The sequence below is a fragment of the Peromyscus leucopus genome, chromosome 15 (genome assembly GCF_004664715.2).
Source record: "Peromyscus leucopus breed LL Stock chromosome 15, UCI_PerLeu_2.1, whole genome shotgun sequence".
In the NCBI taxonomy this organism is placed as follows: Eukaryota; Metazoa; Chordata; class Mammalia; order Rodentia; family Cricetidae; genus Peromyscus; species Peromyscus leucopus.
The window spans coordinates 22,809,794-22,835,019 of NC_051076.1; the positions used below are offsets into that span (position 1 = coordinate 22,809,794).

General features: G+C 41.6%; 1 protein-coding gene across 3 annotated transcripts in view; it reads left to right on the forward strand.

Moving 5' to 3' along the window:
* Pld5 (phospholipase D family member 5) overlaps positions 1–25,226 on the forward strand; it is a 329,510-nt gene that overhangs the window by 129,025 nt on the left and 175,259 nt on the right. For 2 of the 3 annotated variants that reach the window (XM_028865531.2, XM_028865532.2), the window contains exon 2: positions 15,306–15,442. In XM_028865531.2, coding sequence (XP_028721364.1) covers positions 15,306–15,442 — 137 coding nt within the window. Of the gene's footprint in view, positions 1–15,305; positions 15,450–25,226 lie in introns of those variants that run through there. The other variant, XM_028865534.1, reaches the window with a different exon arrangement.

Genomic DNA, 25,226 nt, shown 5'->3' on the forward strand with positions numbered 1-25,226 from the left:
TTCCTTGGAACAGTGGTTGTGAACACTGGGGCTCCCTTTTTGTTATTATTGTTGTTGATTTGCTTTTATCTTTCTTTATGGGTATGTGTGTGTCTGTGTGGGTGTGTATACACATGTGTGTGGATGCCCCTAGAGGGCAGACCTAGGCTTCAGTTCCCCTAAGGCTGGAGTTACAGGTGGTTGGGAGCTAAATGATGTAGGTGCTGGGAATTGAACTCTAGTCCTATACAAGAGCAGCAAATACTCTTTTTTTGTTTGTTTGTTTTGTTTTTGTTTTTTTCGAGACAGGGTTTCTCTGGGTAGCTTTGCACCTTTCCTGGAACTTACTTGGTAGCCCAGTCTGGCCTCGAACTCACAAAGATCCATCTGCCTCTGCCTCCTGAGTGCTGGGATTAAAGGCGTGCGCCACCAACGCCCGGCAAGAGCAGCAAATACTCTTAACCACTGAATGATCGCTCCAGTCTCCGGGCTTTCTTTTTAATTTCATTGACCACTGCGGCAAAACAAGTCAGACATGGCTGGTCACTGAATACATTTGTCACATTGAACCATTTAGAAAAGGTGATTTAAAAAAAATCATTTTTGAGGGAAGGTTTTTTTTTTCACATTGATTTATGATATAATCTCATAAATAAATACCACACAGTTTGGAATGAGTTATCAAAAGTTCATGAGCCAACAATGAGACGGAACTATCTACACAAAGTATTATTGTTTTACAAATCATTAAAATGTTAAAAATCTACTTAAGTTTGCATGAGACTTCATAGTAGCTTATAAACATATAATCGGTAGGGATTAAAATATGAGGACACCTTCATTTAACCTAGTTGTATATTACATCTTAGAGAACTGCACCTTACTTCCCACAACACAATTATTTTTTAACTTTCTTTTTATTTATTCTTTGTGTCTTTCACATCATGCTTCCTGATCCTACCTGTCTCCCTGACCCAAGAGTAAAACAAAATAAAATTTAAGAGAAAAAGGAAAAAGGGATGTGTGTGTGTGGGGGGAGAAATCTCATGGAAGCTGCAGTGTGACACCGTGAGTCTCTCAGTAAACCCCTTTATCCATACCTTTTTACATGCAGGCGTTCATTGAAAAGACTCACTGGTTTGGTTTGAGGCCCCTGGTCTCTGTTACACCATTGATGCTGGACCCTCACTGAGACTCTTCCTGGGCATCCTGGTGCTGCCTTGTGTCATGGAGATCTTGCAGCTCTGGGTCTACAGAACAGACACCCCCCACCCCCACTGCTGCCATGCTACAACAGATCACAGATGGGGTAGATGTTTGGGGTTCGTCAGCCCACCAGCTCTCCCCTGTCCTCACCACCAGGGTGCGCTCTCCTGCATTGCCCTGGCTAGTTTACCCCTTGCAGTGATGGGCAAGGGGCAATGCCAGTTCTCTAACACCTACACCTTCAGGGCCAGCAGTACTGTGTTGCCCAAGTGAGGTATAGGGGCCACACTCTCCTGAATGCTGTAGCTGATGAGGGGGAGGGACAGCTCTCCAGCTCTCATGACCTCAGGGCCAACTCTTCTACCTGCCTCAGGCTTTGATTGGGAAGAGGGAGCATCTCTCCTCTGCCCCATGCCGCCACATGACAGATTAGTAAAGGGGATAGCTCTCCCATGCTCACAACCTTAGGACTGCCTCATCCACACCTCAGCCAACAGGGTCAGCTCCACTGTGCTGCCCAGGAGAGGTGCAGGGTCCCGTGTTTCCTGAATGCTGCAGCTGGTAAGGGGGAGGGTCAGCTCCTTTGCCCACCACAGGTAGCAAGGGCAAGGAGGGGGGAGGGCATCTTTCCCTCACCCTCGCCACCACATGGCAGATGAGGGGGGCATGTGACCAGCTATCCCACACTCAGGGCTATCTCACCCGTGCCAAGTCTGCCAACAGGGTCAGATCGACTGTACTGCCCAGGCCAGGAGCAGGGCCCACTTTCCTAAGTGATACTGATGGTAAGGGGGACGGTCAGCTGCCTTATCCCTCGCAGGTGGTGAGGGGCGAGGGGTCAGGAAGCCAAGTGTTTTATGACCTGAAATCTTTCATCTTCCTTTTTTGTCCCTTCTGTTCAAAGCATTCTATTATATAATTATTTAACATATAAATAAGGTAGGATATGCTTTTTTTTTTTTAAAGAAAAAGGAAGTATCAAAAGAGAGAAACAAAGGAAAGCAGCAAAGGAGGGTTAGAGAGGAGAGATCTCAAGGGGGAATGACGCTAAAGACAAGCCCTTAGAGGAGGGGCCTGTCTATGTGGATGTTCACCTGTGATGTTCTTCTGTAGTTTACTTTTCTTAGCACTGTGACCAAATGTCCAACCACCACAACTCAAGATGGGGAAGGCTCCGTTTTAACCTACAATTTTCAGGAATTCATTCGATGGATTTGGAGAAGGGAGGGAGGAGAGAGGACACAAATTCAGGGAGTTGGTCACAAGGCATCTACCACCAGGAAGCAGAGAGACAGTGCTCTCATTCATGCTTTCTCGTCTGCTCATTTTTACTCAGCCCTGGGCCCCAGCCCATGAGATGGTGCCACCTATATTCAGTTAAGCCTCTCTGGAAATTTCTCTCACAGACACATTCTGATGTGTCTCTTAGAGAGTTCCGAATCCAGGCAGGTTGACAATGAGGGTGACCCTTTACACCCTGTCAATGGAAACTTTCCAGAAACCACTGGTGTCTCATCAAGTAGTAGTGTAGGTGTCCAGCAGTGTCCAGTCAGAAGGTGATGTGGGCTTTCAGGGGAGAAGTCCTAAAGGTGAGGTCTCTCCAGTGGGACACTTTCTTCCCATTCCCTCTTTAAGCTTGGAATGCACTCTCGTGGAGGTATCTGTACTGTACACAGGCACTTTCTCTTTGAAAACAGATATGAACACAGGGGACACCAAAGATGAATTTTGCTTTTCGATTTCTTTCCTATTACACCCAAAGTCAACTTTGCTTTAATTAGCATACAGGTTATTGAGTTTTGTCAACAGTATTTCTGTCCTACTGATTGGATGAACTATTCATCTTTGAGACCACTGGAAAACAAATACCTTAGAAAAGAAACATGAAACCATTGTGATCAGCTAACTTCAGAATAACTCCCCCATCAGAGCTGAAAGAACCCTGACTTAGTTTGATGTATTGAAATGCTCAAAGCCTTCTTCAGCTTGTCAAAGGGAGATTGTGAAACTCAGGTTACCCAAACAGCCATCAGTTTATCAAAGGCCACCCGGCAATTTCTTGTCATTTTCTGTTCACTTTTATCTGTAATGAAGGGGAGGAGGAGTGAGAACATGAAAGTATAGAATCTTAGCTGTTGAATAATGGCTGTGCCACCTTGACAGGCACAGTGCTCTTATTCATATGCTGAATTCAAAATCACTCCACCTGCTTTGTGGGTACAGGGAGAATCTTTATTGTATATGTTGGAGTTAACTTGAATCAGGAAGGATTCAACTCTTTTCTGAAGTGAATCACTAATCCTTGCCCACCCCTGGATCAGTCCTTACAACACTAGAATGATGTGTTCCTCTCACAGCACACACACACACACACACACACACACACACACACACACACACACACTTCAACTGTGAGGTCCTTAGAGTCAGAGTTTCTTAATAATGGGGCCATGACTGAATTAGCCATGTATGTATAACATGCATACACTCCTTTTGTAAAATAAGAAAGAAAATAAACACTAGGAATACAAAGGATAAATTTTTCTTTTTGCAAAATTTTGTGTCCACTTATAAACATATATATGTTGGATGCTTGATAAGTATTTTTTAATTGAATGAAGCACATTTTTCTTCCCTTTTCCAATGTCGCCAATGACTGCAAGCTAAAGTGAGGTGCTGGGGAGGCTCCTTTACTCCTCAGGCCTTCCCAACTGGGAAGTGTCAGGAACACTTGCTGTGCAGGCTGCCTGCCACATTGGTCTTTCGTGAAAGCCAGACTTCTTCTTACTCACAGGAGTGTCATTCAATTAGTTAAATATAGTGGCGGCCAGAGAACCAATACCTTATCCCCAGTGATTTCTTTATCAAGCAAAAGAGAGAGAGCGGAGGGTTGAACAAGATGATCTCTCGAAGTTATGGTTGTTCAACAGTTTTGCCCTTGTAATCTGTGAAATTTGGGTTAGGGTGTATCCTCCACTGTAAATAAATGTAGATGTCATGGCTGATTATGCTCAGTAGCAAATTCAGATGAATGGTGGAGGGCTGGCAGTGTATCTCAGTGGTAGAGCACTTCCCTAGCACACACAAACCCTGAGTTCTATCCCTGGTACTGCAAAGTCAGTCAGTCAATCAATCAATCAACAAATCAATCAATCAACCAACCAACCAACAATCAATCAAATAAGATCGTGTTGTGGATAAGTAACTTGTCCTGTGACAGGTGTAGTCCAGTAGACAGCTAGCTTCTTGCTATGAGAGACAACTTAGATTCAGGGCTAATATAAAATTCCAAATAGTGGATAAAAACACAGCATAAACCTTGTGTGCCATAAACAGTGTACCTCAGTTTCCCTCACAAGCTTCTCTCTTCCCTATAGATATGTGCTGAAAGTGTCTAATGTGATTCCACGATCTTTCTCCATTTATTCACAAGTACATATGCACATTAGTGGCTAAAAACCATCCCATAGAATCACCCCATAAAATCTGTCTTCAGGTACATTACCTTTCCAAATTCATTTTTTAATAAAAACGTGACTGTGAACTTCCTGATAGTTGTACCCTTGTGCACGTTTGCAAACCCTTTTGTGAAAATAAGTCTTGAAATGGGAATGTAAGACAAGGATATTGTGCACTTTCAATTGTCATCCAAGCAAATTCTGCCAGGTTGCCTTGTTAACCAATGTTCATCGTCCTGATCCCCGCCAACTCCTTTTCAGTCTCTTGAACTGTTGCCAAACTCATGTGCCCCTGCCCACCAAAAGTACTTATTTGGAAGAAATCTGTTTCACCTATAGAAGTTTTTCTCCCTCTGTTTCTTTGTGATTAAGAGCCCTGCACTCTCAGGGTTTGCCGTAAGGAGAAATTACTTGACAGGTACTGACTCCTGGATTTAATCTCTGCTTCCCTGAGTGTCTCCCACACATTAAGACTATTTCAAGATTAACTGAAGCATGCTACATTAAAAAGAAAAACTACTGGGATATAGTGATTCATAAGTTGGGTGTCCTCAGAACATAGGTGCTGTGACTTCATGTCTTTGCTTGTTTTGATTTAGCGCAGGATCTCTATTATTTCCACTAACTCGCCTATTTTGGATTTAATGAACTCTTTTCCTTTATATAGTTTTAAGGCTTCTGTGAAAATTAAAGTCTATGTATTTAATGCTGTAAACTTCCTTGTAAGCATTTCGGTGGCAGACTCTCACATTTTTTTAAAGAAATTTTCTATTCATTTTACATATCAACCACAGATTCCCCTCCTCCTCCCTCTTCCCGCCCCACCCCTAGTCTTACCCCTCAACCCACACCCCATTCCCACCTCCTCCAAGTCAAGGTCTCCCATGGGGAGTCAGCAGAGCCTGGTACATTCAGCTGAGGCAGGTCCAGGCTCCTCCCTGCTGCACCAAGACTGTGCAAGGTGTCACACCTTAGGCACTGGGCTCCAAAAAGCCCGCTCATGCACCAGGTACGGATCCCGATCCCCCTGCCTGGGCTCCCCCCCCAAAAAACAGTTCATACCAAACAACTGTCTCGCCTATCCAGAGGGCCTAGGCCAATCCCATGGGGGCTCCACAGCTATTGGTCCACAGTTCATGGGTTTCTACTAGTGTCTCACATGTTTTTGATACAGTGTACCTTCATTTTCATTCAGTTAAAAATTCTGATTCATTTCTTAATTCCTTTTTTAACCCATGGTTTATGTAAATTAGCTTTAAACTCCAAATATTTGAGGATTTTTCAGAAACCTATCTTTGATTGTTTTATATTTAATTTTATTTTAGTCAGAGAATACAGGAGTACTGGAGTTATTACCACTTCATTGAGACTTATTTAAAATTCAGACTATGGCCTTTTGGATGAATGTTCTAGGTGATCAAATAAAGGCAGACCTCTGCTAAGTCTTTGCTAGAATGCTCCATAAATCTTAAGTTGGTGAAATTAGCTTTCCGTATTCTTCAAATTTTCTACACGCATGTTGATTTCTCACCACGTAATTCCATCTATCTATGAGAAAAAAATATTTTTTAAAATCACTGAGTAGATGAGAATTTTTAATTTCTTATTGTTTGATTCATTTTTGTTTTATGCATTTAAAGATTGCTTATCAGTTGCATGTATGTCTAGTACTAGTCCTCTTGCTTAATCTAGTTATCATTAGATTGTTACTCTTAAATCTTCCTCACATTTTTGACAAATGTTGGCATTTAACATTTTAGAAATATTTTTGTCCCTCTTCATTTGCAGAGGCTCCAAGAACATGTATAGTAGGATTCATGAATGGATACTGATACTAAGATTTTTTTCTATTATAGTCTATGTTTTCATAGAGATCACTAATTTGTTTCTTATGTTGTAGTTAATCTACTAATTCTTTTCAGTGAATTGTTTGAGTCTGGAATTCAGTTGTATTATTTTCATATTTTATTTTTCTTTTTCACAATTATCTTTTTCAATTTATAGAGTATAGCTATAGTAGTCATTTAATGCCTCCATATAATGCAGTAATATGTATCATTTATGAACGGATTCAATTGATTATTGTCCTCATGATAGCACATGAGTTTTTTCAACTCTTGGCAGGTCTTGTAGTTTCGTTCTGGATACCAAGCACTGTGGACTTTATTTTTCTGTGTGCTGGATAGCAGAGTGCTTTAACAATATCCTTGAGCTTTAGTCTTTCATGTAGTTACCTTTCAACAATTTGGGGTTTGAGGCTTGCTTCTTTTTTATTATTGCATGTATTTATTTTTGTGGGTGTGTGAGTGTACATGCCATGGTGAGTGTGTGGATGTCAGAGGGACAGCTCATGAGAGGATTCTCTCCTTCCACCATGAGGGTTCTGGAGCTTGGTGCCCATATATTATAGGACTCCCCCCACTCCAATATGGACATTCAGAATACTAGCTCTCTTTGGCCCTGTCATAGGTCAAAGATTATTCTACTGGTTCCTTTCAAGTGGCCTCTCCTACAGGCAGCTGACTCACATGTGTGTGCTGATCCATACTCAGCTCAAAACTCAGTGAGACTTTCTGAAGCTCTTCAAAGCTCTTCTGTGAGCTCTCTTGCCTGCCAGCTCCAGCTGCTTTGGTCTCTCTAATCACCCAGCTTTCTCACCTCTGCTTGGATCAGTGGATTCTCCCTGCTTCCCCTTCACTGGGCTCATTCATTGTTCCTCTGGTTTGTAGTAGGATCCATGGTAGGTTGCTGGCTACATTATATATGGCTAGTAAAGCTTCGGAAGAAAATTAGCATAGCTCAGGGAAGGGCTGCAGGGGATAGAAGCATCAAACTGAGGACACTAAAGAATATGAGGGTGAAGTAATGTCCACAGGAAAGATTCCCCCAAAGCCCTTATGCAGTATGTGGTCTAGATTTTCTGATTTGGTTCAATAAAGTCATTATCCTGCAACCTGGTAAGTCACCAGAAGAGATGATTCTGGATCTTCCAGGTGATGTGTGTTTCTGGAAACATGACTAAGAACTCAGTGTATAATATGACCTGAGATACAGGAATATCATACTGACCCACTGACAGTATGATGTCACAGTGCAGAGCCAAATGTTCAACCTTGGTTTCTACACTGATGGAGCACTTTGAAGATCTGTTGACTGAAACCAACAGCAATAAGAAAATAACCAGATTTGATATGAAGTAGAAAATTAAGACATAAAATTAAAAGGCATAAAGAAAAATAGTTGAATCTATAAAACATTTAAATACTTGGATCTAGAGACCGGAATTAAATAACCAGAGTATTACCAACTGGTTGGATCACCTTTGTCATTGAATCACTCAAATGTCTTTGAGTCTTTGTTGGTCCATCTCTCCTTGCAAAATAACTGCCAGCTTTGCAGGGATTAAGTGTTAAATACATAAAATGCATTGTATTTTTAAGACTTTACCATATTTTTAAAAACTTGTCATTTTGCTTTTAAAAGAATTTGTAACACTATATGGACAGAGTGGGTTATATTTAGGAATATATATATATATAATGTATATATATATTTAGGAATATATATATGCATGCAGTAACAGTCAATGAAAGAAGAGGTCATGAATTTGAAGGAGAGTGGAGAGGAATATATGGGAAAGTTTGGAGGGAGGAAAGAGAAGAGAGAAATGTTATAATTATATCATAAACTCAAAAATAAAAAAGAACTTATAAATAAATGAAAAACAATATGAATGTTTAAATTTTACCTTTAAGCTCATGGGTGGGGTGCAAGTTCCTCAGTGCTTGTTAAATAATGTAGAAGCCTGGTTGGAAACACATAGTATTTCAAATTCTCAGGTATAATACTTTATCTCTAGTCAGAGGTCTTATGTATTTGTGTCTTACTTGGGGTAAAGTGCATAGAGTAAATACATCACATTCAAATACTTTGAATGTTAGTCATAGTTATATGTATTTCTTGACCAAGAAAGTAATTCATTTCCATTTGTAGGACAACATCAGTAACAGGCTTGTCTGGTTGTTTATTCCAAATTTCATTTTCTTCTCATATGTTGAGTTCATCAATGGAGTTTGGATTATATGCATGTTTATTTGTTCTCCTTAATTTCCTTTGATTCAGTTAAATAAAAACATAAAAGTATGGTTCATACCAGTTTCTGGAATGACTCATTCAGGAGTTAAAATGAATAATTCTCTTTATAACCTGAAGTTTGGTCTCATGAGATTTTTACACAATATTTAAACAAAATATTTCACTGATGAGATATAAATTAAATGAACTAAAGAAAGTTTTAGTGAGACCTTATGTTGTTAGGGTACACTGTTCCAAGGACACATTTTAAAATAAGGACCAGACTGTGGTTTCTCTCTGACAAATTAAAATGAAAATACTAGGTAGATTGCTCTCACAGAATTTAATAACATAGAATTAAATTAATAGATGTTAATGGAAGTGTAAAGGGCTATTACATCAAAGAACTTGCACTAACAAACAAATTAGATAGGGTTTTCATTTACTGCTTTGCCATGACATTGAGAACAAAGAGAAACAAATCAATACTGTTGTAATTTAAGCATTTAGCATTCACTAGGACTCATTTGCAAAGCTCCCAAACTGTACCTGATACGGCATGTTAAAGATGTTGTTCACAGGCTTATTTTTTTAGATAATGTTTATTTTTACTACCCAGGTTGAGCTCCCCACCCCTGGCACTTTTAATGGATGAATAATTTCACAGTACTTTAAACTCCTCTAGAAGTTTTTGTTGTTTATTTCTGTGTGTCAAGGTATATGAAATGAATCCCAGCACACAAGAGTCTGAGGCCAAAGGATTATGCATTTGAAGCCAGTCTAGACCATACAGTGAAACTCTGTCTCCACAAATTAATTAACATTAAATTAGAATTAGTACTGATTTTTCTTTAGATTTTTAGAGTGGAGAAGATAAAGGCATGCCCCTGTGCTGTGGGATATCTTTCTGTATGCTGTGAATATGTGTTGCTCTGATTGGTTGATTAAATATAGCTGTTTGGCCAATGGTGAGGCAGAATAAGGTTAGGCAGTACATTTGAGCTGGAGAGAGAGGAGAAGAAAAGAGAGTGGGGCAAACACTGTGAGCCGCCACTGGGAGAAGCAAGATGTGAAAGTACTGGTAAGCCACAAAGCCATGTGAAAATTGCATAGATTAATAGAAATGGGCTGAGTTAAGTTGTAAGAGCTAGCTAGCAAGAAGCCTGAGCCATTAGGCCATACAGTTTGTAAGTAATATAAGCCTCTGTGTGTTTACTTGGGTTTAAGCAGCTGCACGACCAAGCAGGACACAGGAAAATTTCCGACTGCATGCCTGTAACAGAATTATTAAGTCAGAATTGAAATCTATGTTATAAGAACATTTGATAACATTAAAATATGGTCAGTTGCCAAACCTATGATATAATAGGTACAGAATATCAGAGCATCATGAGATTGTCAGAAAGATAGGTGCTGGCTAAGAAAGAACCAAAGCAGTAGATGATGGTGATCATCACTGAGTGGCACTGTGAAGACTTTTCTATTTTACATTATGTCATTATGTTTTATTAAAAGAAAAAACTTAACAGCAAACATTTCCTGACTATACGAGCAACTCATATTACCATGAAATTTTCAAGGGGAGGACAAAATTCTTTTTAAAATATGGTTTAAATCTCCTCAAAGAAAATAAAACATAAGATGAATATTTAAATCATTAGGGTGTATTTACTGTGATCCTTTTGGGGTTTGAAAATAGTCACTAACTAGGTATGTACATGTCTATAATCCCAGCAGCTGGAAGGTAGAGGCAGAGAGTGCAGAGTTCAAGGTCATCTTTAGTTACAAAGTGAGTTTAAGGCCAGTTTGGGCTATAAGAGATCCTGTTTCAAAGAAAGAAAGAAAGAAAGAGAGAGAGAGAGGGAGAGAGAGAGAGGGAGGGAGGGAGGGAGGGAGGGAGGGAGGGAAGGAGGGAGGGAGGAAGATAAATGAACTACTGAAGACAGAAGTTCAAGGGCAAATGTATATCCAGTAATACTTGGAATGATGTAATGATGACATAGTGCCCCCCATTTCCTCGTCATTTCACCTTTGCAGTTTCAATGACCTTTAGTCATCTGTGATCAGAAAAAAGTAAACTTCCAGAAACAGTTTTCTAGTTCTAATTGTCATGCATTTAGACTGCTATGAGGAACTCTCACACTGTCCTGCTCTGTTCAACATGAGACATGAATCATGCCTTTGTCCACTGTGTCCACACTGTGTGTGCTGCCTCCCTATTGCTTGGTTATTAACTAGTGTGTCCACACTGTGTGTGCTACCTCCCTATTGCTTGGTTATTAACTAGTATGTCCACACGGTGTGTGCTGCCTCCCCATTGCTTGGTTATTAACTAGTGTGTCCACACTGTGTGTGCTGCCTCCCCATTGCTTAGTTATTAATTAGTGTGTCCACACTGTGTACTACCTGCCCATATTAACTAGTGTGTCCACACTGTGTACTACCTGCCCATATTAACTAGTGTGTCCACACTGTGTGTGCTGCCTCCCCATGGCTTAGTGGCTGTCTCAGTTTTCAGATCAGCCATTGAGGTACTGTGGTCTCTACATTCAAGCAATACTTATTGTAGATGCCAAAAAACACGAGATAGATTTTTAAAAAAAAAACAGCCTCTTTAATGAGTAGCACTGGAAAAACTGGAAAGCCTCATACAGAAGATTGAATCCATATTTCTGTTTGTCATCTTGCACAAAAATTAATTCAAAGGTCATTAAAGACCTGAATGAAAGCCATAAAACTTTGAAAGACTTAAAGCAACAAAAGTAGGGGCAATAGCTCAAAGTATAAGCACAGAATGACTTTATGAATAGGACTCCAATCATTCAGGATATAATTGCAAGAATTGATATATGGACTCACATTAAGTTAGAAAATTTTGGCAAAGCATCAGAAATGACCTGTAGAATAGACCTGCCAGCTATTCAGACACAGGATTAATTGACAGAATATATAACGAACTCAAAAAGTCAAACAACTAAAATCAAAATATTCAAGTTCATGCATAGGCAAGTGAGCTGAACACACAGTTTCCAGAAGTAGAAGTACAGGAATGGGGGGCCACCTCAGTCAGTACAGTGCTTGCAGAATCTGAGTTGGATCCCTAGAACCAAGCTGGGTGTAAAGGTGCACACTTGTGATCCCAGTGCTGAGGAGGCAGAGACAGGCAGATCCTAGAGCTTGCTGGCCTAGTATATTTAATGAATCCCAGGACAATGAGGGACCTTGTTTAAAAAAAAAAATAAAAAAGATAGACAGTTCCTGAGGGATGACACCCAAGGTCGCAAGGTTGTCCTTTGGCTGCCACATGCTTATGCACATCCACAAACATGCACATACAAAACCTAACCATACAGGTAGCCAATAAACACATGGAAAATGTTCAGTGCTGTTAGTCATGCAGAAAGTGCAAATCAAAGCTAAATGGAGGTGTGGGGAGATGGTTCAGTGGTTAAGAACACTAGCTGCTCTTCCAGAGAACCCGAGCTCAGGTCTCAGAACCCACATCAGGGGGCTCACAATTGTGTAACAATAGCTCCGGGAGATCTGATACCTTTGGCCTCCTGGGCACGTGTACTTGAGTGCACATGCCCATACATAAGCACAAACACCTACACATATTTAAAAATAATAAAAAAGTAAATATTTTTAAAAACAAAATTAAGATTCAATCTTACCCCAGTTACAATGAGTATCATCAAGGATTGGGGAGCTGTGGTCGGGATGCTGAGGAAAAGGGGGACCTTTATATATAACACTGTTAGGAACCCATCTAGTAACTGTATGTGTGGAAGGTCCTCAAAAACTTAGGGTCCAGCTGCACCGCTTCTGTATACCTAGTCATGGAGCTCACTACAGAGATTCCTGAAAACCCATGCTTGTTGCTGCATTATTCACAATAGAAAGACAACATCGTGTTTTTAGGGAAATGGATAGAACTTGAGATTATCATGTTAAGTGAGACAAGCCAGTTTTACAAAGACAAACATTGCATGTTTTTCTCCTGGACATGGAGTCTAAGGAGAAAAAGCAAAGTCCAAGAAAGTATAAGCAGGACTATAAGGGGTCTGGAAGGAAAAGGGAAGAGGAGTGGGGAGAAACAGAGGTGGAGGAGGGGTGGGTTGGGGAGGGGGCAAAGGGGACCTGGGGGAGGGAATAAGAGGAGGGGACAGGGGAAGCTGTGGTCAGGATGTGAAATAAATGAAAAATTTCATCAATAAAAATAGTTATGAAAAAACAACAAATACTAAAGAAATGAAAGAAAGAGTAGAGACATGGTGAATATGATTGATGAAAGTACATTATATGAATGTAGTTATGAAATGTCATAGTGAAATATTGTGTGTGTGTGTGTGTGTGTGTGAGAGAGAGAGAGAGAGAGAGAGAGAGAGAGAGAGAGAGAGAGAGAGAGAGAGAGAAGGAGGAAGGAAGAGAGAATGGGTGAAGGAAGGGAGAAAGAGACAGAGAGAATGAACATCAGACGTTGTTGCACACTTCTATAATCTAAGCACTTGAGAAGTGGAGGCAGAAGGATCATGAATTTGAGGCCAGATTGGGTAACAAAGTGAGACCCTGTCCTGGGAACAAAAAACAGCTGCCACCAATAACCTTTATTTTCTTAATAATGGACCCAGAGTTCCAGAGTAGTCATGTTTCTAGCTATTGTTATTGATCTCTTACTGTGCCAAGTTTATAAATAAAACTCAACATAGCTGTATGTCTAGCCAAAACCATTGTGTCCGGTCCTTACTGTCCATGACTTGGGTACCAATGGCACTCCTGGAGCATATCCTTCCAGCACAGCATTCAGTGCAGCCTGTGGGACCAACAGCATCAGCATCTCCTGGGAACTTACCACAAATGCACATCCTTGAGGCTCCACCCTGGACCAACTGAATCAGAAACGGCAAGGGGGCTCAGATTATCTACTATGATAAGCCCTTCAGATAATTTTAATACATGTTCAAGTTTAGAAATGTCCATTTAAGATTTTAAGTTCTGAAACTGGACCAGAATAATTTCTCAAAAATTATATCCTAGCCCGATGACTCAGACCTATAACCCTAGCTATTTCAGAGGCTGAGGCAGGAGGATGACAAGTTCAAGGCCTACCTGTGCTACAGAGAGAATTCAAGGCAGCTTTGAATGAAACCCTGTTTCAAAATTAAAAATACAAAAAAAAGAACTGGGGATGTTGCTCTGTGGCCTGGCACCTGCCTAGTGTATGCAAGGTCCTGGCTTCAATCCCCAGAGCCATGAAAACAGAAATGAGAAAAGGCGCGATATGGTAGTACATTCTTTTAATCCCAGCACTTGGGAGTCAGAGGCAGGTGGGTCTCTGTGAGTTTGAAGCTAGCCTGGTCTATGTGGTAACTTCCGGGACAGTCAGAGCTACATAGTAAGATGACCCAGTCTAAAAAGAGAAAGGGGGAGAAGAAAAATAACCCAGTGTCCTTTCTTGTACTGTTTTTCATTCTTTCTCTGTCCCTTTCCATAGCCGATATATGAATAAACCAAAACCAACATTCTGATGCTCTTGGTTTATTCATACGTTCACCTTGTTTCCATAAAATATTTGGGCCAGCTCACGGAGGAGGGTCTCAACAGTGACCCTATGTTTACTGAGCGCATCACCTAGTTACGACACAGATGGTCTACATAAAACATTTTTTTTCACTTACTTGGATTCTTCATTGCAACCTTCAAAAAGCAGCTGTTTTTCTTATCCCCATTTTACAAGCAGGAAAGATGAAGCAAAGACAAAGGGTACCCACCATTCCTGGCCGAGCCTTCTTGCTGCATCCTGCCTCCTAAATTGGTACAGAGGCAAAGATTCTCTCTAGGACTTTTAAGGTCATCTCTCCAATTAAGGTGGCTCTGTTCTCACAACCTCATTGTCTTCAAAAAGACCCTAGCCCCAAAAGCCATCATTGGGGTGGGGGTGGAGTGGGGTGGGGTGGGGTGACATTTTAACATGAACTTGGGAGTTGGGCACAACCATTCAGACCCTTGCATAGGGAATGCAAGCAAAAAACATTCTTCCCTGTGCTCACAGCTCTCACCCAGTTGCCGCCTTCTACTTCCCTTAGCCATAGAAACAGGGGCACCTGCAATTACATTGCTTGGACCTGAAGATGGGGACAACTAGTGGCTTTGACAGTCAGGACCTTCAGCTTCTAATTGAAAATCAAATGTGTGAATGTTGTTCGTGGCAGCGAGTGAGGAAGTATGTCCATTGCATAGCCCGCCATGCTGGCATCTCTGCTTCCAGAGCTTGTAGCCATCGCCATCATTTGTATATCATTTGTAGCCTGTATTTGGGCTGGGGAGGAGGACAGGCTGGTTCTGAAGTCTGGGTACCACTGTGAGATGTTTAGCATGCCATAAATAGCATAATCTACTAGGGGTTGAAGGCTGTGTTGTGAAATAAACATAAACATCTTGGGTGTTTGCTCCTGGAGAGTGACCTCTTTCTAGCGACTATGTATTAAGGATTCCCAAAGGACGCACGATGGTGTTTTGAAAAGTCTCAGGGCTTGCATGTCTTCATGCCCTCAGCTCCTGATGGTTCTTCCCTCTCTTGCTTTCCAGTCCCAGCAAAAGTGCATTGTGATCTTCGCTCTGGTCTGCTGCTTTGCGGTTCTGGTTGCGCTGATATTCTCAGCTGTGGACATCATGGGAGAAGATGAGGATGGACTCTCAGAGAAAAATTGCCAAAATAAATGTCGGTAAGAGGTAACAACCAAAAATTCTCTTTTAGGGGGTGGGTGAGAAAGTCAGGGAGGGGCCTAGACACGGAGGAGAGAAATGTCTCCTTGCATCTGCTTTCAGCAAGACTTAGCTGAGGCCTCACTCTCTCCTCAGAGATGCTTGTGTTTACTAGGTCAGGCACTAAGAAAGATTAATGATTTCATTCGCTTGACAACCTGGCACTAGTCTATACAGAGAGGCGATTGACCAAATAAAATATTTGACAGCCTGCATTTCTGGAGACTTCTGTGTGTGACATTTTGATCCACTCTCTGATTAAAGCCTGGCAAATGCAAGTGCCCGAATGGACAGAGAACATGTTCTAGTTGTTTATGCAGAAGTTAACACATGCATCTCAGGATATATTATATCAGGTAAGAACAGGAGTTCCCCAAGCTGGCCTTGGCTTAGCACACAGTTGTTTTGTTTGCTTATTCATTTTAATCTAAATGTTACAACAGCTTTACTAACCACTTGCTATCACAGGACATATCTTGAAATTTCAGTAATTCATATATGTCAGGGGTCCCACAAGATTCTTTGCCTACTGGCAGATAGGCAAATACACTGTGCTGTTCACGTGGTGATGGAATCAACTAAGAATGTGTTTCTCAGAGCATGTCTCCATTCTTGTGTATATATACATGATTATATTGTGTGACATCAGTTATGCTGTATAGCATCTCCCTGGGAGTCTTCCTCACCTGTAGAGCTATCAGCACAAGAAGTCTCCTTTTCCACTCTTCCCTGAACTGTGACTTTTTACATTTTGTGTGTATGTATGTATGCATGCATGTATGTGTGTATTGTGTACATGTGTATGCGCACACATTTGTAAATATGTGGGCACATGTCCCAGAGATTTCAAGTGGAGGTCAGAGAACAACCCACCAGAGTTGATTCTCTCCTTCCAGTGACTGAACTCAGGTCATGAGGCTCTGCAACAAACACTTTTACCCACTGAACCATCCTACTTTTTAAAATTTTGAGGTCGGGGATTGAAGTAGAAACATCCCAAGAGGAAGCTGTTGTCGACGTCAAGCTGGAAAGCACAAATGCTCAAGCCGATGTAAGCTACAATTTAAACTCGTGCTCAGCCCTACTTCATAATCGCTATCAGAATTTGGTGACCTCAGTTCAGCTTTACAGTGACATCTTCTAAAAAGAGGTCATGTGGACAGCAGTGTGGTCATGAGTACACACATTTTTACCCTGGATATTTTGCTTGGAAGTTGAATGTTCTAGCGTGAGAAATGTTCTTAAAAGCAATGGACTTTTCCTCCCCACCTTTGATACATTGCAATCTAGTTACCAGGCAACTAGTATTATACACAGAGCAAAGGACACAAGAAATAGCCACCCATTTGGATTTCTATCCTCAATATTAGAAATGTGTGTCATAAGTACATTTCTTTATTGGGCTAATAGGAGAACAATTGAACTGAGATCATTATTTTAGCCTGATTTTAGTCTTTGGTTCTGTGGAAATAAATGAATACCCGCCTCATGGGAACACAAGGTACATTCAGAGCTTATTGTAGCAAAAGCTTACTGTAACAAGGGAGTCAACACCACCACTGTGCTTCCCAGAGATTCTGAAGCAGGCATAGCAATGAGAGGAAGGCGGCGATAGCCTCTCAAAGGGGAGGCTGCCCATGTGGGGCAGAATAAGGCGGCTAGCATGATTTGTGACTATTTAGAGGAAGTATGTTTGGCTTTCTCTGGTTGGCCCTGGGTCTGAAGTAGGGGTAAAATCAGGAAAACTGGGAGTTACTAGCTGTGGATTATGCTCAATGTTAATAATAATAAAAAAAACTAATTGGTTGATAGCAGGGCAAGAAGAGGTTGGGCAACACAGCCTGAAGCAGACAGAATGATGGGAGGAAGAAAGGCAGAATCAGGAGAGGAGAGGAGAGGAGACACCAGCCAGCTGCTGGGCAAGCAGGACGTGTAGAAAATGAGGTAACAAGCCATGAGCCACGTGGCAAAGCATAAATAGAAATATGGCTCAATTTAAGTGCAAGAGTTAGCTAGTAACAAGACTGAGCTATTGGCCGATCGTTTATAATTCATATTCAGCCTCTGAGTCGATTATTTGGGACCTGGGTGGTTGGGACAGGAAACTTCTGGTTACATATGCCACCCAAAGGTCTAGTGAGCATTTCCACATAAAGCCTGAAAAATCTTTAAAAGGGGTTCTAAACATACAAAAACTTGACTACTTGGTAACTGCTTTTTCTTGGGTGGGCTCTGTTTGCTAGCAGCAAGCAGAGGCACAACTCCTTTAAAAGACAGGTTCCTGGGCTGGAGAGATGGCTCAGAGATTAAGAGCACTGACTACTCTTCTAAAGGTCCTGAGTTCAATTCCCAGCAACCACATGGTGGCTCACAACCATCTGTAATGAGATCTGGTGCCCTCTTCTGGCCTGCAGGCACACATGCTGTATACATAATAAATAAATAAATCTTAAAAAAAAAAAAAAAAAAAAAAGACAGGTTCCTGACTCAGTGCTAGTGGTGAAAACCTCATGGCTCTTTCAAGAGGCCCTGCCACCAAACACTTAAATGGGGTTTTTATGAGCAGCGGGTGGCATGCTACTCGGTGGCAGCGTGGACTCAGAAACTTCCCAGGGTTGGGATGGTAAACATATCACTAATTCCTGGCCACTTGGGGCCAGTATCATCTAAATTGTTGTTTAGATGCCTGCACCATTGCTGGAGATAGCGGTCTCACTTCCTGCGGACCTGGCCTGGTGGCCCAGGGAGTTGGTCTCCTGGGAAAGTCGATATAAGTTATGGCCAGAGTTGAGTTGTATTCTCACTATGGCATGGCTGTTATACTTTTATATATCCGGTCTTCATTCCATAAGCTCCCCCTACACGTATCTGTCCCTTTTAAGTGTTCCTTTGCTTGTTTGTTTTTGTTGTTGTTGTTTTTTGTTTCATTTTTTTTGAGAAAGGGTTTTATGTAACCTCAGCGGGCCTTGCCCTGCTGATTTTCCTGCCTGTGCCTCCCAAGCACACGGGCTGCCACACTGGCTAGGTTCTTCTGTTTTAATTTGCCCTGGCCTTCCTCTAGACCACAGTGTACACATCTCTGTGCTTTCTTCAGCACCAAGTTGTGGACGAATTTCAAGACAGTCTTATTAAATAAGAAACACAGAGCTAAATACAGGGGTGAAAGCTTTAGAGATCAGACAAATAGTGATAGCTACCAACTAACCTTAGCTCACCATGCTGCTGTAGCTTCTCAAGAGAACCAGCTTCTTCCTGTCTAACTTGCGCCTTTATTGCCTTGCTGTTCTGCCTTCTCATTGGCTCTTAACCCAGCCACCTTGCTTCCTTGTCACTGCCTGTCTGTACAGACCTCCAGGTCTCTATGGTTGGTACTGGGATTAAAGGCGTGGATTACCATGCTTGGCTGTGTCTTTGAACACACAGAGACTCTGCCTGCCATGTGATCAGATTAAGGGCATGTGCTACCACCACCTGACTTCTGTTTATGGCTATCTATGTCCTCTGATCTCCAGGCAACTTTATTTATTAACATACAAATAAAATATCACCACATTTCAGCACAAATAAAATATCACCACACCAAGTATGGCTTGCCTCTTTGAAGCACGATGTTAATTTTTACCCTGGCCCTCCCATCCTTGCCCTCAAAGTGTTTGAGCTCCATGTTTTCTAGCTGTTTTTCCACCAGGCACAGATGCCACTAGTAAAAATGAGCAGGATATTCCAACAGAGACCCATCCCTGAGTTCCTGAGACTGATGCAGCCCAGCAGGAAGAAATGCTCTGGTCCATAGATGCTCCCAGAGGTCATCATCAGCCTTACCTTCTGTACTTATTCAGGCTCCTCTCAACACCTCATCCCTTCTCTCTGGCTCTTTTCAGACTTTATGGTGACACTCATTGTATCAAGTGACACTACTGTCCAACAGCTGTGATCTCACAGAGGTATAGTTTCTCTGTAGGCTTCTCTACTCCTGGTAGGGTTGTCAGAAACAGTGCGTGTGCCCCGTGCAACTTCTGCTGAGATCTGTTCCTTAGAAATTAAACTCCCGGTGTTTGTCTGTCTGCTCCCTCCTGAAAGTTGAAAGCAGCCTGGCAGCTGGCAGCTCTTTTCTCTGTGTTTTGATGGCCTCTCCCCAAGTTCTTTTCTTCCCATGCTCTTTTCCAAATTTCTCTGTGGTAATATAGTGTTTACCCTAATAAACTTGACAGAGCCAGCCACTAGATTAGACATAGAGGTCAGGCAGTGGTGGCACACACCTTTAATCCCAGCATTTGAGATCTCATGCTTTGCTTGGGAAACACACATGCCTTTAATCCCAGGAAGTAATTTGGCAGGGCAGAGAAAGGTATATAAGGCATGAGGACACAGGAACTCACTCTCTTTAGACTGAGGATTTGGTAGAGGTAAGAGCTAGTGGCTGGCTGTTCTGCTTCTCTGACCTTCCACCTTTCACCCTGATGTCTGGCTCTGAGTTTTTTATTATAGGACCATTTAAGATTTGAACAATATATCTCCCTGTAATTCGTCTTGTTCCGCTCTTAGACAATCTCTCCCATGATGGATCTTGGGTCTGTTCAGGCTTCTCAGTCAGCTGTCCCAAGTCTGACACTTTTGTTACTGTCTCTCCCCGTGATCTTTTTTGTCTGGTTTGCATTATTTCTTTGTCCCACATGTTACTTTTCTCATATGTGACTGTACTAACAGGAGATAATCATGTGCTCACCTATCATTTTCCCATGCAGATCTATAAAATGCAAACTGATCAAATACTGTCCCCCCCAGTACCTTTTATTTAAGTATAAGGATGGAGTTTTGTTGCATTGCCCAGGCAGCTTATTCTTGTGGTTTGCATCCCTCTGCTGTCTTCCTCTTGTAAGGACATCTGCGTTCTTGTCATCTCAAGATTCCTGGTCCAGAATTGCAACCCAGTTGGATTATTCATATATTTCCTACTTCCTACATATACACGACCAATTATTTTGTGGCAACTTTGGCTTCTGTTGATGCCATTGGTACTTTTGAGCCTTACATTGCATACCAGGCTGGATTTTAAAACAACTCCTGAAAACAAGAACCGACACACTGTCATCTGCCAACCCCTCTGTAGCTTAGCACTGAACTTTTAATAGGCGAGAATTTCCATGTAATCCAAGTGCAAATTACTGGGACAGTACAGTTCGTTGGGGTAATATGTGTGACTTGGGTCAATTTCTTGTATCTCCATAATTGAATTTTCTGTGGGGTAACAACTGAGGGTTGTGAGAGCAAAGACCAAAGTGTAGATGATACAACTAGAGAGTGTCATGAAAACGAGTTATCATATCACCACACGAAGTTCTGATTTCTGCTTCTTGATGGCAGAGTGATTGAGAAAGAAATAGCTTGACACTAACAAGTTTGCCTTTTAATGATAACATCCCCCGTTTCCCTAAGAGGGTAATCTTTGATATAGTTTTTCAAAGGAAGGCATATGAATTCCAGACAGATGGGTGCCTTGGCTGTTCAGTGATATAGAAAGCAGCCCTGTCTTAGGGTTGCTATTGCTGTGAAGAGACACCACGAACATGGAAACTCTTATAAAGGAAAACATTTAATTGAGGCTGGCTTACAGTTTCAGAGGTTTAGTCCATTATAATCATGGTGGGGAGCATGGGAGCATGCAGGCAGACATGGTGCTGGAGAAGGAGGTGCTACATCTTGATCCACAGGCAACCAGAAGTAGACTGAGATTCTGGGTGTGGCTTGAGCATATATGAGACGTCAAAGCCCATGCCCCACAGTGACACACTTCCTCCAACAAGGCTACACCTACTCCAACAAGGCCACCTCTTAATAGTGCCACTCCCTATGAGCCAAGCATTCAAACACATGAATCTATGGGGCTATACCTATTCAACCACCACAAGCTCCTTGTAGAATGTGACTGTACCTAACCTCATTTACACAGGTCTACAGAGTAGGATCAGTGGATCTCAGGAAGACTTAAGTGATCAAAGTACTGAGACTGAAGTGCCCTGTACTTGACTGTTGTGGCTAGTGTGTCTCCCCTACAAACAACCTTCTTCCTTAACCTGGGACCAGGGACAGGAGGTGTCAGGAAGGAATGGGGTTTGTACATCACTAGCTAACCTTCTCAGGTGACAGTAGGTGGGAACTGATCCCTAAGAGACAGAGCCAGCAGGAGCAACGAGAAACTGTCCAGAGCTGTCTTGGTCAGTCACAGACAAAGGGACTTCTATATTTTTTCAAAGAAAAGAAATTTGTGGAGGAATTGCTAAAATCAAATTGAATAATTTAGACTATAAATATTTTTCTAACTGGCATTAAGTAAATAACTTTCAACAATAATTAGAATCAGAAGATAAAAGCCTAATTCTAAATGAAGGCAAAGAGAAGCCTCTAAACACATTTCAGAGCAGACATTTTAATGCTCTGAATGACTTTCATATATAATGGCAAATATGAACATTTTTATCTCACCATTGAGCCCAATCAAATTTATATTTCCTAAATATGAGATATATTTATTAGTAGTCATGCTCAGAAAATGATGTTTATATAGCCCTCAGCTAAAAAGAAATCTGAAATTATTTTTTAATTAATACCTTATCTTTAACATGTAGTGCTTTAAAAGAGGAAATACAGGTGAGTGTGACACTTCCTTGTGGTCCATAATTACCACTCAGGGAAGCAGCAGAAGCTAATTATTTCAAAGTTTTGATTTTAATGAAACTTAATATACGACTAATGATGCTGACATTTCCTGTTGCCGGGTTGGTTCTCCAAGAAGATTATTTGAATGTAGTGTACATTTCTCAAAAAGTTCACTGAACCTTTATAAGCAGAGCCATACCTGATAGTCATGACTAATGCCAAGAATGTTTGCCAGCGTCAGACAGGAAGGATCATAGCTCTGTGCAGCCATTCATAGGGTGCCAAGGAGAACCAAGACTTAGTCAGAGGGACAGAAAATATTGCTATTGCTAGGTCTTGCATCCCTATGGAGGTCAAAAGCATGCATACGGAGGTCAGAGGATAACTTGTAGGAGTCAATTTTCTCCCACACCATGTGGGTCCCAGGGTTCAAACTCAGGTTGCCAGCATTGGTTTCAAGCGCCTTTACCAGCTGAGCAGTCTCACCAACCCTTTACTGCATCTTTTAAGTCCAATATTTATTTGAGGAATTGGTTTAGATTATTTTTCTCCACTAAGTTAATTTTCTTGGAAATTCCACTGGAATCCCTCTGCTTTCCTACATGCAGTGTTCTATGCACATCCTACCATCCTGATTAACTCCATTTCTGGATGTTCCCCATCTTTACCAATGTCCACCCACTGCTGTGGTTGCTCCAGATGACTTCCTGAGCCCCCTGAACACCAGATCTCAGCGCCTGTCTGTGCATCACCTCCGTGGCTGAATGCAGCCTCTCTGCCACCAATCTCCATCTCACAAGTCTCATAGGAGACAGTGTTACTGTAAGATGTATGCTCAGAATACCTTGCTTCTTGGGGGCTTCCACACTATCTAGAGCTGACCTCTGCCAGAATGCCCTTTCTACTGACAGACACCAGGGTTAGTTAGGGTTTTCATTCCCAGCAGTTTAACTCATCTCCATCTGCACAGGAGCCTTGTCTTGCAAAATAAGTCTCTTGTGGTCTGTGAAAAATCCTGTTAGAAATCTGGACTAGGTAGGTGTGTGGTCATGCTCGATGGTAATGCCAGCACTCAGGAGGTTAAGGCAGAGGCCCATGAATCCCAGAACAGCCTGGGCAAGAACCTTCCTCAGGAAGAGAGAGAGGAGCTATGAATAAAAGAAGGAGGGAAGGGGAAAGAGATGAAAAACAAACAAACAAGCAGAAAAATAGACACTATGAACTCGGCTCATAGCATTCACTGAGCTGCTGGATGGAAGGAGTCTGGAGTGTGGCTGTCATCCTTCATGTTGTTATTTATTTTGTTTGTTATTAGACACAACAAACCAAACCACAGAAGCAGGGCTAAGACAGAAACTTTCCTCCCCAGTTTGAACACATCAGGCATATTGAGCCTTGGACGTTCCAGAACTCCCAAAACATTCACATCAATGCCTTTTTATCTCTCAAAAGATCTTAGATGAGTATTGAGTTTGGCCCTTGCTTTGTGGTAAGTGAAAGTCGAATCAAGCGATGATTTAGCAACTTAAAACACACTCAGTTAAAGTGGAGTCAATTTAGCTTGGAAATGTAACATTACAGATTGATTATATTGCTTTGTACCTACTGCAGTTCCTTCAGGTTTAGGCATTGATAATTACACTGAAGCTGAGTTTGGATCCATAGCACCCAAATAAAAGTCAGTATAGCAATGCTTATCTGTAATCCGAACAACAGGAAACAGGGGGATCCCATGGGCTCACAAGCCTAGAAAGAGCCAATGTTAAATTGGAGACACACACACAGGTGGAAGCAATAAGGGGCCCCGGTGTCTTCCTATGGCCTAGATAGGCATAGCCACAGATGAATACACATGTAAATACACACACACCCCCCACCCCACCCCCACACACACACAGAGGGGGGGAGGGAGAAATTATTATACCTTCAGAGGGCACAGTTTTTAGTCTATTAAAACAGTCTCCCTTCAGAAGTTGCTCTCATCCTGCAATTTGCCTGACAGATGATAAGACTTGACAAGACTTCTCATGTATATGTTTAATCACACTTTATCTGATTGACTCTTTGGTCCCTATTACAACTTAGGCAGATAATGGAGAAATGACATTTGTCTTTGTAAACATCATCATCACATTTGCATTCATCATTTGATCCCAGAGATGCTTGCCATGTCCAGAAGGACACACTCCTCGTTAGGGCAAACACTTGAGAGAACATATCCAAGTCACTGAATTTTAAGCAGTCTGCTCTTCTAGACTTCGTGCTTGCTGGAGTTGAAAATGGTTATCTTATCGATATTTGGATTTCTGGCAACTGGAACACTGCCCGAGTGTTTGAAGGACCTAAGTGCTGAGGACAAAGGGGATGAAAGAATATAACACAGACATAATACTCTTCTAATAGCGCCCACCAAGAGTGGGCATTCAAATCAGTTATAAACTAGACTATAGAAAGAAGAACAAGATGGTATGAAAAGAAAGAGGAACTGGGTCAGAGAAAGAAAATCCCTCACATCTCTGCTGAACTAGTTAAGGAAACCTCTTCTGAATTTGTATTTTTCTGTCTGTTAAAAAAAAGGCAACCATTTAAGGCGACCTATCAAATCTCCTCTTCCCCTAAATTATGTAAGTTAATAAAATAACAGAAGATCAAGAGAGTTGATGGCATGTTTCATTAACATGTCTGCGAAGTGCCTAACCATAGCTTCAGAATTTTTAAGCTTTTGGGATTATCTGTCAAAGTTTAATTGATGGATGGGATGGGTTCTCTGTCAAGAAGCTGTGTTATGGAGGGACTGTGTTAAATCTAAAGCTATAAAGAGAAATTATTAGTCACGATCATTAAGAATGTCTGAGATGAATGAGTTCAGACACACATTCATCACCCATCGCCTTGTGAAAGTTTTAGACTGACGGGTGGCTACTGTCAAGGAGGCACAGGAGAGAGCTGATGACTAGGGAGCAGCCAAGTTGGCCACAGGATTGAAACACTACTAGCTATTTCTTAATGGGAGCCACAGCAAAGACTTGGCGAGATGCAAGCTCAGCTCTAAAAACAGCAAGCCCTGGGCTCTGTGCCAGAGTACAG